This window comes from Patiria miniata, unplaced genomic scaffold (genome assembly GCF_015706575.1).
Source record: "Patiria miniata isolate m_02_andy unplaced genomic scaffold, ASM1570657v1 HiC_scaffold_29, whole genome shotgun sequence".
Lineage (NCBI taxonomy): Eukaryota > Metazoa > Echinodermata > Asteroidea > Valvatida > Asterinidae > Patiria > Patiria miniata.
In genome coordinates, this window is record NW_024037068.1 from 10,848,741 (window position 1) to 10,863,779 (window position 15,039).

At 38.5% G+C, this 15,039-nt stretch overlaps 1 protein-coding gene across 1 annotated transcript; it reads left to right on the top strand.

The window, feature by feature from the left end:
• The first annotated feature begins 2,356 nt into the window (after nucleotides 1–2,356).
• LOC119736130 lies at nucleotides 2,357–3,542 on the top strand. Its single transcript, XM_038210144.1, has 2 exons — nucleotides 2,357–2,509; nucleotides 3,000–3,542. The coding sequence occupies exons 1-2, from the start codon at nucleotides 2,469–2,471 to the stop codon at nucleotides 3,349–3,351; spliced, it is 393 nt and encodes a 130-aa protein (XP_038066072.1). The 5' UTR covers nucleotides 2,357–2,468; the 3' UTR covers nucleotides 3,352–3,542.
• Nucleotides 3,543–15,039: the final 11,497 nt, after the last annotated feature.

A 15,039-nucleotide genomic window follows, 5' to 3' on the forward strand; every position in this document is an offset into this window, starting at 1 on the left:
TCAAATTCTTTTACATAACACTTCGTACAAGTCTTCAGAGGGTATGCATTCCTTTCAGGTGCCAGGCATGCGGATCACACAATACATTCAAAGAATCTATAGTAATTCAAACGAGGTAATGTAGCGTGGGTATATAAACCCCGGCTGAAAGGAGCCAGCATATTTTCTTCGTGTGATAGGCATAGCGAAAAGAGCTGAACAGTTCAGCTCCTTGTTCATTGTAATAATGAATACTGACTCGTCCGAAGACGACATTAAATCACTCCAACCAGGCCAAGGTAAGCCTAGTTCTCGCCGGGACATCGATGCTCGGTTACAGGCCAATGCCGACGGAGTATCCAGAAGTTATCGGCTTCTGTTAATGCCGTGCAAGAGATGCTGGCATCAGTGGTTCATTCCCGTGACTTATCTGGACGTGCGAAGCACGCCGGCCCCAGCAACTCCGCTGGTAGTCCACCCCAGTTTGACGAGGTCTCGGCTCAATACGACGAGGAGTTTGTAGACGAGCTACTAAGTCAGGAAGCTGTGGCATACGACCCAGCTCAATCTGAGTTTGACCTGACCAGTGTACTGGCGGATAACCAAGCCATTACAGCGCAAGCTGATTTTGACGTTCTTCCAAGTGAAGATATTTACAATGACAGTGAGGCTAAAGGCCCTGAGATATTTAACAACCTAGCAGAAAGAGCTGTAAAAGCGGTAACTCTGCCAATCAAGAAAGAGACGTATGCAAAAAATTGCAGAAAAATACGTTACACCGTCAAATGCGGTAGCTGTGTCGGCACCCAGAATAGACAGTGAACTTTGGGGAACCATCCCCGCCTCAGCTAAATCCAAGGACGTGATCTTACAGGAAATCCAAAAACAAGTTATCAAAGGTTTGCTTCCTTACTGCAAAATGTTGACTGAATTGCGTGATGTAACAAAGTCAGGCCAAGTTGTGAACATTGACAAGTTAAAGGAACTTGCTTAAGATGGCATTACCCTTGCAGGGAACGCCTCTTATGAACTAAGTATGAGACGTCGAGAGGAACTGAAACAAGTCCTCAACCCCATGTATCGCGGTCCGTGTTCCTGCAATACTCCCGTCTCAGAAATGCTGTTCGGGAAAGACATGAATAATACAATGAAACAGTAACTGAAGCCTACAAAGCAGGCAAAAAATTGACCTCAGACGAGAGGAAAAATCAGTCTTCCTATCGCCGTTATGTGCCTTATAACTAGCAGAGAACAGGCAAAGGCTCGTCCGCAAACTACAGCGGACCCACTGGAGACAGACGCTTCTGGCGTTCATCTTCTCGGGGTTCGAATGTTCCCCAACACAGCCGTGGGCGATGCACCTGGCAGCAGAGATCTAACAAACCATCTAGTGCAACGAAGCCTACTTCAGAAAAAACGGGTATGTAAAATCAGACCTGCTATCCTCTCCATTGGCAAGTGCCGGGGGACTAAAATTACACAAGGGCGATTGGTCTCAAATCACTTCTGATAGGTGGATTCTCAACACCATATCAGGTTGTAAAATTGATTTCTTGAGCTTTCCAATTCAAACCTCAAAACCTCAAAAGAAATCCTTCTGTGATCAAGAATCACTTGTGATCAATACTGAGATAAGTGAATTACTGCACAAAGGTGCAATCAAAGAAGTTCCTTTGGCTGAATGCCAGTTTCTGTCAAACATTTTTCTGATAGCGAAAAACACAGGTGGATTGAGACCAGTTATTAATTTGAAAAAATCTTAACAAATTTGTGTCGTACGAGCTTTTCAAAATGGAAAATATCAAGCTTGTGAAAAACCTAATTCAAGTTAATAACTTTCTCACGGCAATTGACCTGAAAGATGCTTATTTTTCTATTCCAATGTGTGAGAAGGATCAACCTTATCTTTGCTTCTCTTGGGCAGATTTTTTTTTCTGCTTTTAACTTGCCTACCATTTGGCTTATCATCAGCCCCTAGAATTTTTACTAAGGTTATGAAACCTACAGTAGCATCAGCGAGAAGTCGAAGTATTCGCTTGGTCATTTATTTAGATGACATCCTCATCATGTCTTCTTCAAAAGAAGAAAGCACCACAAACACTAATTTCGTGATAAACCTACCCCAAAATCTTGGATTTGAAATTAATTATAAAAAATGTTGTTTCATCCCTGAAACAAAAGTGACATACTTGGGATTCGTAATCGACTCAGAATCTATGTCAATTCACATCCCTAAAAGTAAGGTGGAAAAAGTCAAGTTGGAATGTAGACAGTTAATTTCCGCAAGGAAACTTACATTACCGACAGATGGAAGTTGCCAAAGTTAAAGCACTTTAGTCTGAATCGGGTAATTATGATGCCCATATTGATACCACACCATTTCTTGAAGAAATTCAGTGGTGGTTGACGGTTTCCTCTGATGGAGTATATTGTAATATAAAATTACCATCCATCGATATTGTTATCTTCACAGATGCCAGTAAACTGGGATGGGGAGCAGTCTGTCATACAGACAATTCTTATGCACAGGGTAAGTGAAAAGACATCCATAAAAAGCTTCATATTAATGTGTTGGAGCTCCTGGCTGTGCAAAATGCACTGCTCAGTCTGTGTTCACAGGTGCAAAACGCACATGTTCTCATAAAATCAGATAACAGCAAGGCTGTATCATGCATCTCCAAAATGGGGGGATCTATGGTTTCCGTAAACCAGATTTCGACCACAATTTTAAGTGGTGTTTGCAAAAGAATTTTCACTTATCTGCAACTCACATTGCTGGAAAACCAATGTCACGGCCGATCTTCTTTCTCGTAAAGAGTTGAACAAAGAAATAAGTATCAAGTGTGTAGTCTTTGATCATATTGTCAAGCATACCTTCTGCCCTGACGTTGACCTTTTCGCATCTTGTGAAAATCGAAAATTGAATCAGAAGATCCATATGCTTGGGCTGTAGATGCGTTTACAATTTCATGGGGGACTTTATCTCCTTATATTTTCCCTCCATTTTGTTTGCTACCCAGAATCCTGGACAAGATTTCCAGAGACAGAACAGACTTATGTCTAGTAATCGCCCCCTTGTGGCCAACCCAAGCCTGGTTCCCTCAGCTACTCTCAATGTGTGTAGCACAACCAATCAAACTGCCACAGACTGCTCTGAACCAACCTCAGCAAATCCAACCTCTGAATCTAAGATTAGCCGCTTGGACCATCTCAGGCAACGATGGAAAGCAGAGGGACTTTCGAGTGACGCTACCAAGCTCATCTCAAGTTCCTGGAGACAGGGCACAGAAAAACATTACGAGTCTGCCTGGAAATGTTGGGTTAGCTGGTGCAGTGGAAGGAAAATTGAGCCATTTGCGTCATCTGTTCTAGATATTGCTAATTTTCTGGCTCACGAATATTCAGAAGGAAAGTCTTACTCTACCTTAAATTTGTACAGGTAAGCATTGTCAATGACTCTGCCTTTAACAGGAGGTCATCCTGTTGGGCAACACCCTCTCATTGTTCGCCTACTAAAAGGAATTTTTAATTCCACACCACCAAAACCAAGATATTCAAAAATGTGGAAAGTATCTACTTTATCAGATCACATTTCAAGTTTACCTGATAATAAAGTTCTTTCGCAACTCATCATTAGCGAAAAATTGGTTAGCCTGTTGGCTCTCGTAACCGCACAGCGAACTCAGACGCTTGCGGCCCTAAACATACGATATTTTGACCTTTCAGATAATTGTTGTTATATTACAGTTATGGAATTACTTTAAACTAACTGTCCTAAGAGAGGTATCTCTTAGGACAAACCATAAGTTATGCGTTTTTTCTACCTTGAAAGATTACCTTGGCAGAACAGAAAAGATAAGAAGTTCTGTCACTGAACTATTTATTTCCACTAGAAAACCACATAAAGGTGTGATAACTGGTACATTGGCAAGATGGATGAAAAGTATACTCCGTGCAGCAGGGATAGACACAAATGTCTATACTGCTCATAGTTTCAGAAGTGCATCAACTTCAACTGCTTTAGCTCAGGGTGTATCACTTCAAGATATACTTCATACTGCAGACTGGACTAATGCCAGTACCTTTGCAAGGTTCTACAACAAAGGAACAGAAGATTCAACCTTTGCAGCTTCAGTTCTTAGTGCAAACTAATTGAAAGAGTCGTTTAAAAATGTTTTATTTTTTTGTCATGCACGAGTATTGGGACAGTTATTTTGTAATCTGTCTGCTTGTATTTTGTCTAAGTATCAAAGATAAATATAAATTAGGTTACATTATCAGGGATAATGGTTCTTTTATGTGAACAGTAATACTGACAAATAAAGAATCGTTTGGATTCATGACATTATGTTCTGGTCTTGAACTCACTTTTTTTTGGTTGAGCTTTGAACATGCATACCCTCTGAAGACTTGTACGAAGTGTTATGTAATAGAATTCAAAAATTATGTAAATATGAAATATAATTTGAATTTTATGAATAATAATGAAGTACAAGTCGAAGAGGGTTCCCACCCAACATAGTGCGCTAGTTTACTCAGACTTTATGTTGTTTACACCCACCCTATAAAAAAGGGGGTTCGTTCTATTTAATCTGGACTTTGAAAAGATGCTGGCTCCTTTCAGCCGGGGGTTTATATACCAATGCTACACTACCTCATTTGAATTACTATAGATTCTTTGAATGTATTGTGTGATCCGCATGCCTGACACCTGAAAGGAATGCATACCCTCTGAAGACTTGTACTTCATTATTATTCATAGAATTCAAATTATATTTCATATTTCATATTCACATAATTTTTGAATTTTCTGTCAAACTCGTTTTTTAACAAATTTTCTGTCAAAGTTAGCAGAAAATCGGCTAAAACGGTCACCCTGATTATGACCAGTCACATGATGGCCAGTCACTGATAGCAACATGCGGCAATTTTGAATCATGTGACTTCCTTCGTGAATCTGATAGGTTAACATAAATATCGCGTCCGATGAAATCGGATTGCTGCCAGCACACTTTTCCGGTGACATCGGATCCGATGAAATCGAATGCGAAAAAAATCAAAACCTGTTTGATTTCATCCAGTCGCACACCCGGTGAATGGTAAGATCGGTCCGAATTTTTAGCGTGCACCTACCTTAGTACCATGGCCCGATAATCCGGTGAACCGGTAAAAACGGAAACTACAGGTGTGTGTGTGTGTGTGCTGGGCTTAGCTAGGTTCGACTACCCTTGCCACACACACGCTAAACTACTATCCGTTTTCATAATTATAACACTTTTGCTGGCGAAGGTTGGAAGCCAGGAGCAGGATTGCGAGCTCGTATTTCTGTGAAATTTGAATGAAGTTGGGCTCTGAAATCGCACTATTTTTTAATTGAGCGCAGGCATCATTTTTTTTCTAAATAGTGATCACCCTGGCTATAATGATGACTACATCTTTGGATGAAATTTCTCCCAAAAGTCATTGAACAGAAAATAAGAAATGATGAAATAAGCTTTAATTAACAGGAAACACAAAGTGAGTAATTAGACTCAGTATCGTAAAGAATGAGTCATTTTGTCCGTATAGTGACACACTTTGGCTCAAAGTGTCTCACTACACGGACAAAATGACTCAATTATTACGATATTGAGTCAAAGTACTCACTTTGTGTTTTCTGTGTTGGGCGTATTTATCACTGTGGTCTATGGCAGTTTATTTACTAGTCTGCAACCATATTTAGACCGTAGATGGCGCTATATGCCACCTTCTCAATCACACTGATCACACGTAATTCGCATTGAGATCGCGAGTGTCAAACGTAGACTGCACACACAAAACAATATCGTTTTGGGATTTTCAGGTCTGGTCGGTCATTTACGCTGGCATTGTAACTCACTATAATTAGGCCTTCCCATAATACTTTGAGTTTCCTTACAACTTCAATCTGTACATCGAGGGTAAAATCACCCTGTTCCACTGTGTGAGGCAGGGGGGAAAACAGCAGGGAAAATATTGCGGACGAAAAAAGGACCAATATGCAAAATGCGATGACCTCAAGGTACGCTAAATCAAAAATATATGCAGTATTCAGGTCTGTTTCAACCAGCATTCAGCACTTGATATGCCTAATTATTGTCTTTTTCCCCTTTAGAATTACAGTTAGCATTAGACTTAGATCAACTCATCAAGGAAAAATCTTGCAAATTCTGCACAGTTCCGGGCAGCACTGCCGAAGTGGTCTTCATACCGTGCGGTCATATGGAGATGTGCAAGGCCTGCGCAAAGTTACACCTTGGGGTTTCGCAGGAGTGCCCATGCAACTGTGGAAAAACCATCACAGACCACATAATTGCGACCATTCCAAACTCGGGGTAAATTCTAGATATGAGGGTAAGTCACTAGACAGCCGTGTTTTGTTTGTCGGCGCCCCTAATATGTACTAGACTAGCACGGGACACTGAGTGTATCTTGTTTGTAGTGCTGGATACAAGATTAGCCTATATGAAATGTGACAGACACAATAGAAGGGCGCTGTTTGATTTGGATAAATTCTTTTGTATTTAACCCAAACCAAATAGCGCACTCCTATTGTTTCGGCAATAATAATCTCAAAATGGGCTTATATCAAGCAACTTGATTATAATCATGATCGTACCCGAATATTAGAGTGGGGACATATTTCTCTAAATGAGTGTAGGTCTACGTTTATTTCCTTTTAAAAAAGATTCCCATTAAAATATTCACTGATATGTAATAATTTGAGTGCATAAATTTAATTATGATCTCGGAGAATTTATTTCTGGCATATTTTCTGGGGTGCACTCTTAATCCTTTGACAATAATGTTTAATCGCCACTGAGAATCGGGAAATTAGCCTGCTGATTTAAAAAAAATTAAACGTATTGCAATATACCCCCCCAAATGGCGATCCATTCGTTATAGGCATTTTAAGCTACCATCCTGTTTCTTTTTTAACCCTAAAGGGGCCAGGGGCGGAATCCGCCCCCCCCCCTCAACATTTTCCGCGATAGCCTCTAACAAAAACATTTTCGCGACCAGAGCTGTTACGACTTTTTAGCCTCGAGCTTTGCACATCTTTTGATACCAATAACATAAAAATCGGACCACGGGTTGCCGCGTAGCGAAACATTTTCCGTGAAAACACAATTTTCCCATATACGTCGTGTACACAGAGCAGAATTGTCATTCGTACATATGAATAAATAATTAGCCATAATTCCAAAACCCTTTGACCTATAGTCATGAAATTCTTGGGTATGTTTAGGAATAGTTGCTCTATGCATGTGCTGAGTTTCAAAATTTTTCGTCACTTGATGGCCGAGATCTTGGGGGGAATCCCCCCCCCCCCCCCGGCTGAGAGATGGTCAAAATAACCCAGCCCTTTAGGGTTAACATGTTTTCGATATTAGAAAGAATTGTAGCAAATCGAATGTATAACTTTATGGATAAAATATAATATTTTGTCATCGGCTTAGTACGGCTTTAGAGTCAACTATTCAACTCATTGGCACTTCTACTCATTATTTATGCAATCCGTCTTTTTTGTACCCCCCAAAGAACAATAGACTATAATATTTTGATGAGCAAACCGTATATGGAATTAGAGGATTTTTTTTGGATTGTTCAAAAACTTTTTAAGTGACGGGAAATATACAGCACCACTGTTTAGTGAATATAAAACCAGGTCTGTTTGACTTGTGTAAATACCATCTAAGGGTACTAATGTACACATTTGGAACAAATAATCTACCCAAAACTATACATTTACACTCAGGATAAAGCTAATTCTCTTTATCATTTGTTAGACAAAGGAATGGAATTATTTTTCCCCACAAAAAACTAAAGCTCGTGTTAACAATAAGCCTTAGTTAACAGGTAAAATCAGAGATTTGATTAACGGCAGTCTGCATTTTCTGCACTGAATCAATTACAATGGCGTAAATTAAGAAATCAAATCATGAGAGAAATTGAAAAGGCCAAGACGTCATATTATGCCAATTGAATTAGGAACTTACAGTCAACGGACCCACGGCAGTGGCATAAACTGGTTAAAATAGTTGCCAATGTAACTAAACCGGAACTTTACATTGACATTCCAGGTATTGACGTGAGTGATTTGACAGAGAAAACCAATGCAATTAATAACAGGTTCACAGATGTCTCAGCTGGGCTTCAACCTTTGGATATTTCGCAGTTACCTGCTTATTTGCCTGCCCAGTGTCCTCCTTGCATTTGTCCGTGGCAGGTGTATGTAACCCTTAAGAAACTCAAAATGGGTAAATCTGCTGGACCGGATCAGTTCCCAGCTAAATTAGCTAAGGAATTCGGCTTATAAGCTAGGTATTCCATTGTCTGACATCTTAAATTGCTCATTAAGAAGAACCGTTCCTCTTCAATGGATAGAGGCCATTGTTGTGCCCATTCCTAAACAGAACCCTCCCTGTACTGACAAACTCAGGCCAATATCACTCACGTCAGTCTTCGCTTAAATTGCAGAAGGTTTCTTAATCAGTTGGATTGTTGAAGATATCGGTGATAAGATGTGCATCAATTTAGCAATGTTCGAGGGGTTTCAACTAACCATTATTTGGTTTGTCTGGTGCATTATCTTTTTCAAGGTGCTGAGAAGAATCGGAACATCTGGACAGTGGTTCTCACGGACTTCTCGAAGGCATTTGATCTTGTCAAGCTACAAAATCCTTCAAAGAAGATTTTTGCCATGGGAGTTCATGGGGCATGATTGTCCCGTAGATTTGTGATTTTCTCAATGATAGAAGACAGTGTGTTCGTTATAACAATGTTCTCTCTGACTATATTCATCTTAAAGGGGGATCTCACAGGGCACGAAATTAGGGCCAGTTTGGGTTTCAAATAATGATTAATGATGCTGCGCACGAGTCTCATTCTAATTATTGGAAGTATGCGGACCATTTGACATTTGCTGTAAATTCAACTAGCACTTGTCAGGAACATATTCAGAGAGACCTATGACTTGATGGTGATAATAACTGTGTAAAGTTAAACCCTTCTAAGTGCCAAGTACCATTTTAACACATCCAAAAACTGTCATCATAGTAATATGACTATGGCAGGTGACATTAAGTACTGTCTCAGAAGCCAGAAGCTTTTTGCGTTATTTCTTATTTTCAAAAATAAGAAATAATGACACAAAGTAACTATATGACGACTAAGTATCATCCTAAACCTTTCTCAAAAAAAATAGACTGTGAACACTTATATAAAGGTTTTACACGAAATGACTCTTTTAACTTGATACTGTTGACAGATTGTAATGATAACTTTCTAGATAAATACTCAATTTAATGTCATTTCACGAATTGTTGAAAAAGCCTCGTTATTTTATAGTTCCTTGCCACTTTTAGCTCATTTTCTCTCTCCTTTCTTATATTATTGTTTTGTAATTTATAGATACACAAGATTATAAATTATGTATATTTATATCAATGAATTTTTTTTCTGTTAATTTCTTTTCAAGTAAATTAGTGTTTAATAAAATTGATATCTTCGGCCTGGTGTGTACATGTTAATTTATTAACATAATTTTAACAAGAGGTTCGCGTTTGTTGTTACAAACGCAGAGTGGTCGGGTAGACAACTTTGTTATGAAACACTGTATATTTTAATTAAGAACAAAGGATTTCGAAATTAAATCATTTCCAGTACAATCAATTATTTTGTTGAAAAAAATACATCTTTGACGTGATAAATTTCAGTAAACATTCTATGTACACATTCAAGTCATGTCTTGCTTGATGACGTCATTATTCAAAAACGGGAAATGAATACTGATTGAATTCGGATTGGATAAATGTTCACTGTGAAGTTAATGTAAGTTATTGGAAGTGTATGTATTCATAACACGTAACCTACCTTCCAGTTTGATTACGTCACAGTATTGGAAGCAAAGGTGAACATTGTAATGGATATCTTGTTTGAGCTAAGATCGACATGGATCAATTGATAGAATTGCATTTAAAATATGGTCATTTTCAAATTCTCCGTAGAAGTAACTTCCGGTCTGATGACGTAATGAATTTGCAACCTTGCCAAGTTATTTGTGGTTAATCAAAGAATATCAAAGTGCGATTTGGTAAAATTTGAACCTATGGTTTTAAAAGTAAAGTAAAGAAAAGAAACAATATTTTATGTGCCGCTAGGGGCGCCCTTTTTGATGATGACGTCATCACACTGTTTTTGTGGCTGGCATTCCTCACTAAACATCTTTATAATGTATGTGTTTGTAGTAAAATGCTTCTGCTTTTAGTTTTATTCAGTTTTTATTGCACTTCCGGTAACACCGGAAGTAAAGGTCAAGCGGTTGTGTGTCTGGGAACACAAAATGTTTCTCACGGCATAGTCTACAATCTCACGAAAAAACGAACACGATACTTTGTTCAATTCAAAAGATATAAGTTAAACGCAAATTATTTTGTCAAAATTTGCCCTTAAATCGCTTCTAATTTGATACCTGATGACGTCACGATGACGTTACAAAATGTACAACATCTTCATTACATGGTACAAGTTACATGATGATAATACCAAATTTGAAATTCATGCATTGTTCCATTTTAAAGAAAAGCAACAAAAACTAGAGGTCTATGTCTGTTCGAGAACGGATCATAAGACTTGTCCGCATTAGGATTGTGTTCACGAGTTTATGCGCTTTTGCCAATGTGCAGTCATGACAATGATAATTTTGTGTAAATTAATGTACAATTTTGCTAGTGGCCAAAAATATGAAGTTTAAGCATTTATTAAAGATGAGTTGATGTAATCTTGACGTCATTTCTAATTTCCCCTTTATCTAATATCTACCTTCCTAACAAGTTTCATGCCAATCAGACCTACCCTTATGTGCAAAAAACTGCATTTGACGTTATTATGACGGCACACATTTTTTATATGTGCAAATATCTATGACCTAACAGACCTACTACAAACAGAATTTTGAACTTAGCATACTATTGTGAAATACGTCGATATACTTCAGAATTTCAAAAATCGATATAAAATTATTAAACGACGTCACTATGACGTAACCTTATTATTTATCTATAGCACATTCCTATCTTTACACACAGTTTCAATGTAAGAGGACATTCACTTTAAAATTCTAGATATATGACTTTGACAAATGCACAATGATGATGACGTCACATGGCCTATGATGACGTCATGATGACGGCACTTGTCAGTGGATACATTTACAATGTGATCCTGTTGTGTGTCAAGTTTGGAGTCCATCTGATTAGCAAAGACAGTGTCAAATTTTGTGAGAATAATGAAAAAGTATAAACAATTGAAATTTCATCCAAATCTACGGATGACGTCATCGTGACGTCATATCTACTAACAAGCATGTTCGTTTTATATTTGACTTGAAGCTTTGCATGGCAAACGAGATAAAGTAGAACAAATTGCGGGTAACACCATATGGAAAATTCTCTTCTTGGAAGAAGTGTGGTTCTGATCAGAACCAGTTGGTTGAATGTAGAACTCGAAGTTTCGGACAGTGTGTGTCTGTCCTCAATGATCTTCGAAATGTTAGCAATCAATATAAGTTCATGATAACGCCATTTTGACGTCACCTTAGTTTTTATCTTTAACACATCCCAATATGTACATGCAAAGCTAGCTCCATTGAATAATGCACCTTTAATAAGACGTTGGCTGGGATATAGAAGTTACTCATTACCGCTAGCGTATTTTTTTTCCTGGGAGGGTTAGGGGCAATGTCATGAATAATTCAGTTTTTCCTTTGAATCATTGCAAGACTTAGGTTCTCGTTCTATTTTCCCCTTAATTTAAAATTATCTCAGTGATAAATTTGGAGAAGAAAAATAGCTGATGAAAATGAGCAGCGACGACGTGGATTCGAACCAGGGATCTTTGTATCCATAGCTCATCACGCTATCAACTAGGCTACTGTGTGGTAGCTCGACGACAACCGTTCTTTAAAATGCTTTAATGTATTGTAACTAGTTGAGTAACTAACAACAATGCTGTTGATGTCATTGTCCGTTCTCATGGATAAACATGAATTATTCATGACATTGCCCCTAACCCTCCTAGGAATAAAAATTACGCTTACCGCTAAAACTGTATAGCGCCCTCTAGAGTTTGTTGCTATGCAAACCAGACATGTTCGCTCGTTACCCCCCCCCCCCTGGATTTTGCGTGACCAGTGACCTGTGTGTCATCAAGGTCATGACTCTGCAAGGTTTGAAACGGCCGTTAACACTGATTCATTACTCTTTTTATTCCTGTTTAGAGATGTTTTTCCTCGTTGAAAATGCGAACTAATGTAGGAAATTCGGTAAAACTTATCTGCGTTGTAAATTTACAATTCCCGTCACTCGCTCCAATCACGAACGGTCGGATTGCATTATGCGACGCTAAAAATTTTGTCCACATGGTCCGCAATGACAAAGAAATGACATCCGGTATGGAATGTGCGCAATTCTATGGGAAGTTTTCGGATAGCATTTGCGCACATTGTCTAACTGCGGTCTTGAACAGCTGCAGCCAGATGCTTTATACATAGGTCATAGGCCACTTCCTTCACAAGATTATGTGAAGCTCATCAGAGTATCCCAGCGTCCTGTTTGCAGGGCGGGGGGTACGAGCGAAACCAGACATGCAGTTATCAGGGTGACCGTTTTAGCCGATTTTTGGCTAACTTTGACAGATTTTTTGAAAATAAAAAAAATGAGTTTGACAGAATATACTTGACAGTATGGAATTTTGGCAGATTTCTGGCAGAAAATGGTTATTTGACAGAAAAAACATAGCAAATTGGAAAATAGCGGTACATTTGTTTGAAAAGAACTTAAATCTTTTCAAACAAACCCTTGCATAATGGGACAGGTTGCCTGGCATAGGTGCTGAGGTTCACCGTGGGAACTGTACTACTTCGTCGTGACGCAACCGCGTTTTGCCTGAAATTTACGCAATTTGATAGCATCCTTATGTCACTACAAATTAATTATAATGTAATTTGAACCTTAATATAGGCAATACTACAACATCGCCATGTGATTTTAAGTGTTTTATTTCGAGTAATTCTGGGGGATTTGACAGATTTCTGAAGCGAATTTCGCAGAATTTGGCCATGACCTTACGGTCACCCTGGCAGTTCAATGGACAGCTCTAGAATACCCAGTTGTTAGTCACAATCCAGCTGTCTGGATATGTGTCGTCTTTCCGAGCCGCCATCTTAGATAAGAACCCCGTAACATGTTGTCAGAAGTGGGCTGATATGATGCAGAAAGTAATAGAGATTTGATTGAGTATACTGTGAGTGTTAGAGTAGCCAGCCTTCAATTAACCTCTTTTGGAGTAGCCAGCCTTCAACCGCAAAAGAGAGAATTTTCGGAGGTACGCGAGCAACACTTCCGAATTTTCATGACTGTGTGTACATTGCAAAGTTATCGATACACGCATTGAATAGAAACACACACACAACGGGGTATAAGATGGCGGCCTGTCAAATTCCCGCCAGAGGCCATGAACTGTAAAGGGGCTGATCTTGCAAATAGCTGGACGTTCTTCAGAGAGAGTTTTGAGGACTATCGCAAAGCAGTAGAACTTGATAAAAAGGATGAGTCACTACTCTGAAAAGTGTGATGGGAAATGGTTGCAAGAACATACTAAAGTAGCTTCAGCTCACAGATGACGAAATGAAATGTCATAAAAGCATTCTCGACAAGCTACAGGATCATTTCGAACCAACTGGGAATGACAGATACTTGTTCCCTACTGCCGATTAACAGCCAAATTAAACTGTACATAGACCAGTATGTCATTCGCCTACTACAGTTAGCTGAAAAAAATGCAAATTTACTCGGCTAGAAACAGAGATGATCCGAAACAGACTGGTTCTTGGAACTAGAGATATAGCAGCAATTTCTTCAATTTTCAAGTTAAACTTTCAAGTTTCATATTTTTACAGCCATGTTTCCTTTATAACCATGAGAAGCATTTACGCGCAGTTCATTATGACCATTAAAGTTTGCTGAAAAAAAACCATCAGGAAGATTGGTTTGCCTATCCAGTCTTACGCTAAACCGGTACAGCAGCTTGGTTTTACTAAGTTACAAGTTAACTAACTTTAATGTTTAAAAAAAGAGGAAGATTTCTGGGAAATAGGAGTTACTCATCACCACAAAAACTGTATAACGCCCTCTGGAGTTTGTTGCTATGTAAACCAGACATGCAGTTATATGGACAGTTCTAAAATTAAATACACAGTTGTTAGTCAGAGTCCTGTCTGGATATGTGTCGTCTTTCCAAGCCGCAATCTTATATGAGAACCCCGTAATAGACGTCACATGACACATGATGACGTCATATAATTTCAGACGAAATTGAATGTACAACGCGATATTTTTGATCTGAGTGCATCTGTTATACGGCTCCCCAAGAGTGAAGCTGAGAGACGATAGAATGCTCGGATAGTGAAATTGAATGATTCTTTTTGATTGTCGATCTGAGTGATCTTTCAATTTCATTCTAAATGGAATGAGCCAGGTGGTAAATTGAATTGAAACTTGGTGAAATTGGGATGTAAAACATGTAAATATAAAAGTTTTGGAATAAAAAGTGTTATTGAAGTAAAACCAATTGGCATCTTTAATCGTCACGAATACAAAACTTTCAAGGTCTTTCTCTCATTATTTGCCTTTTTGCATTTGGTACTACACACCAAAGATAGTACTTTTGTACATACCATGTAAAGTTCGTTGCTGGTGCAAAGTTAAACAGAGTATTTTGTAGCATAATTATGGTGCTTTAGCACACATTAATTTGTGGAATTTAATTTACCTTAAATTTATTTGTGTAATAAGAAGTGTCTAAACCTTCCAGCAACAAACGTGCATGGCTCCAAAAATCAGGAAAACAAACGGAAAAACACATCTTCATAAGTCTGCTTAGGCATTACTCATGAGTCAAGTTGAAGATGTATTTCATAGATTAGTCTGTTTTTATTTACCATTTCCACTCTTTGAAGCATGTGCACGGTGTAAAATATAC

Excerpts from the sequence above, each read along its gene's own strand:
- LOC119736130 (XM_038210144.1), top strand. The coding sequence starts at position 2,469 with ATGGGGAGCAGTCTGTCATACAGACAATTCTTATGCACAGG. Across the intron at positions 2,510-2,999 it reads AGACAATTCTTATGCACAGG|AATCCTGGACAAGATTTCCA; the intron begins GTAAGTGAAAAG and ends TTTGCTACCCAG.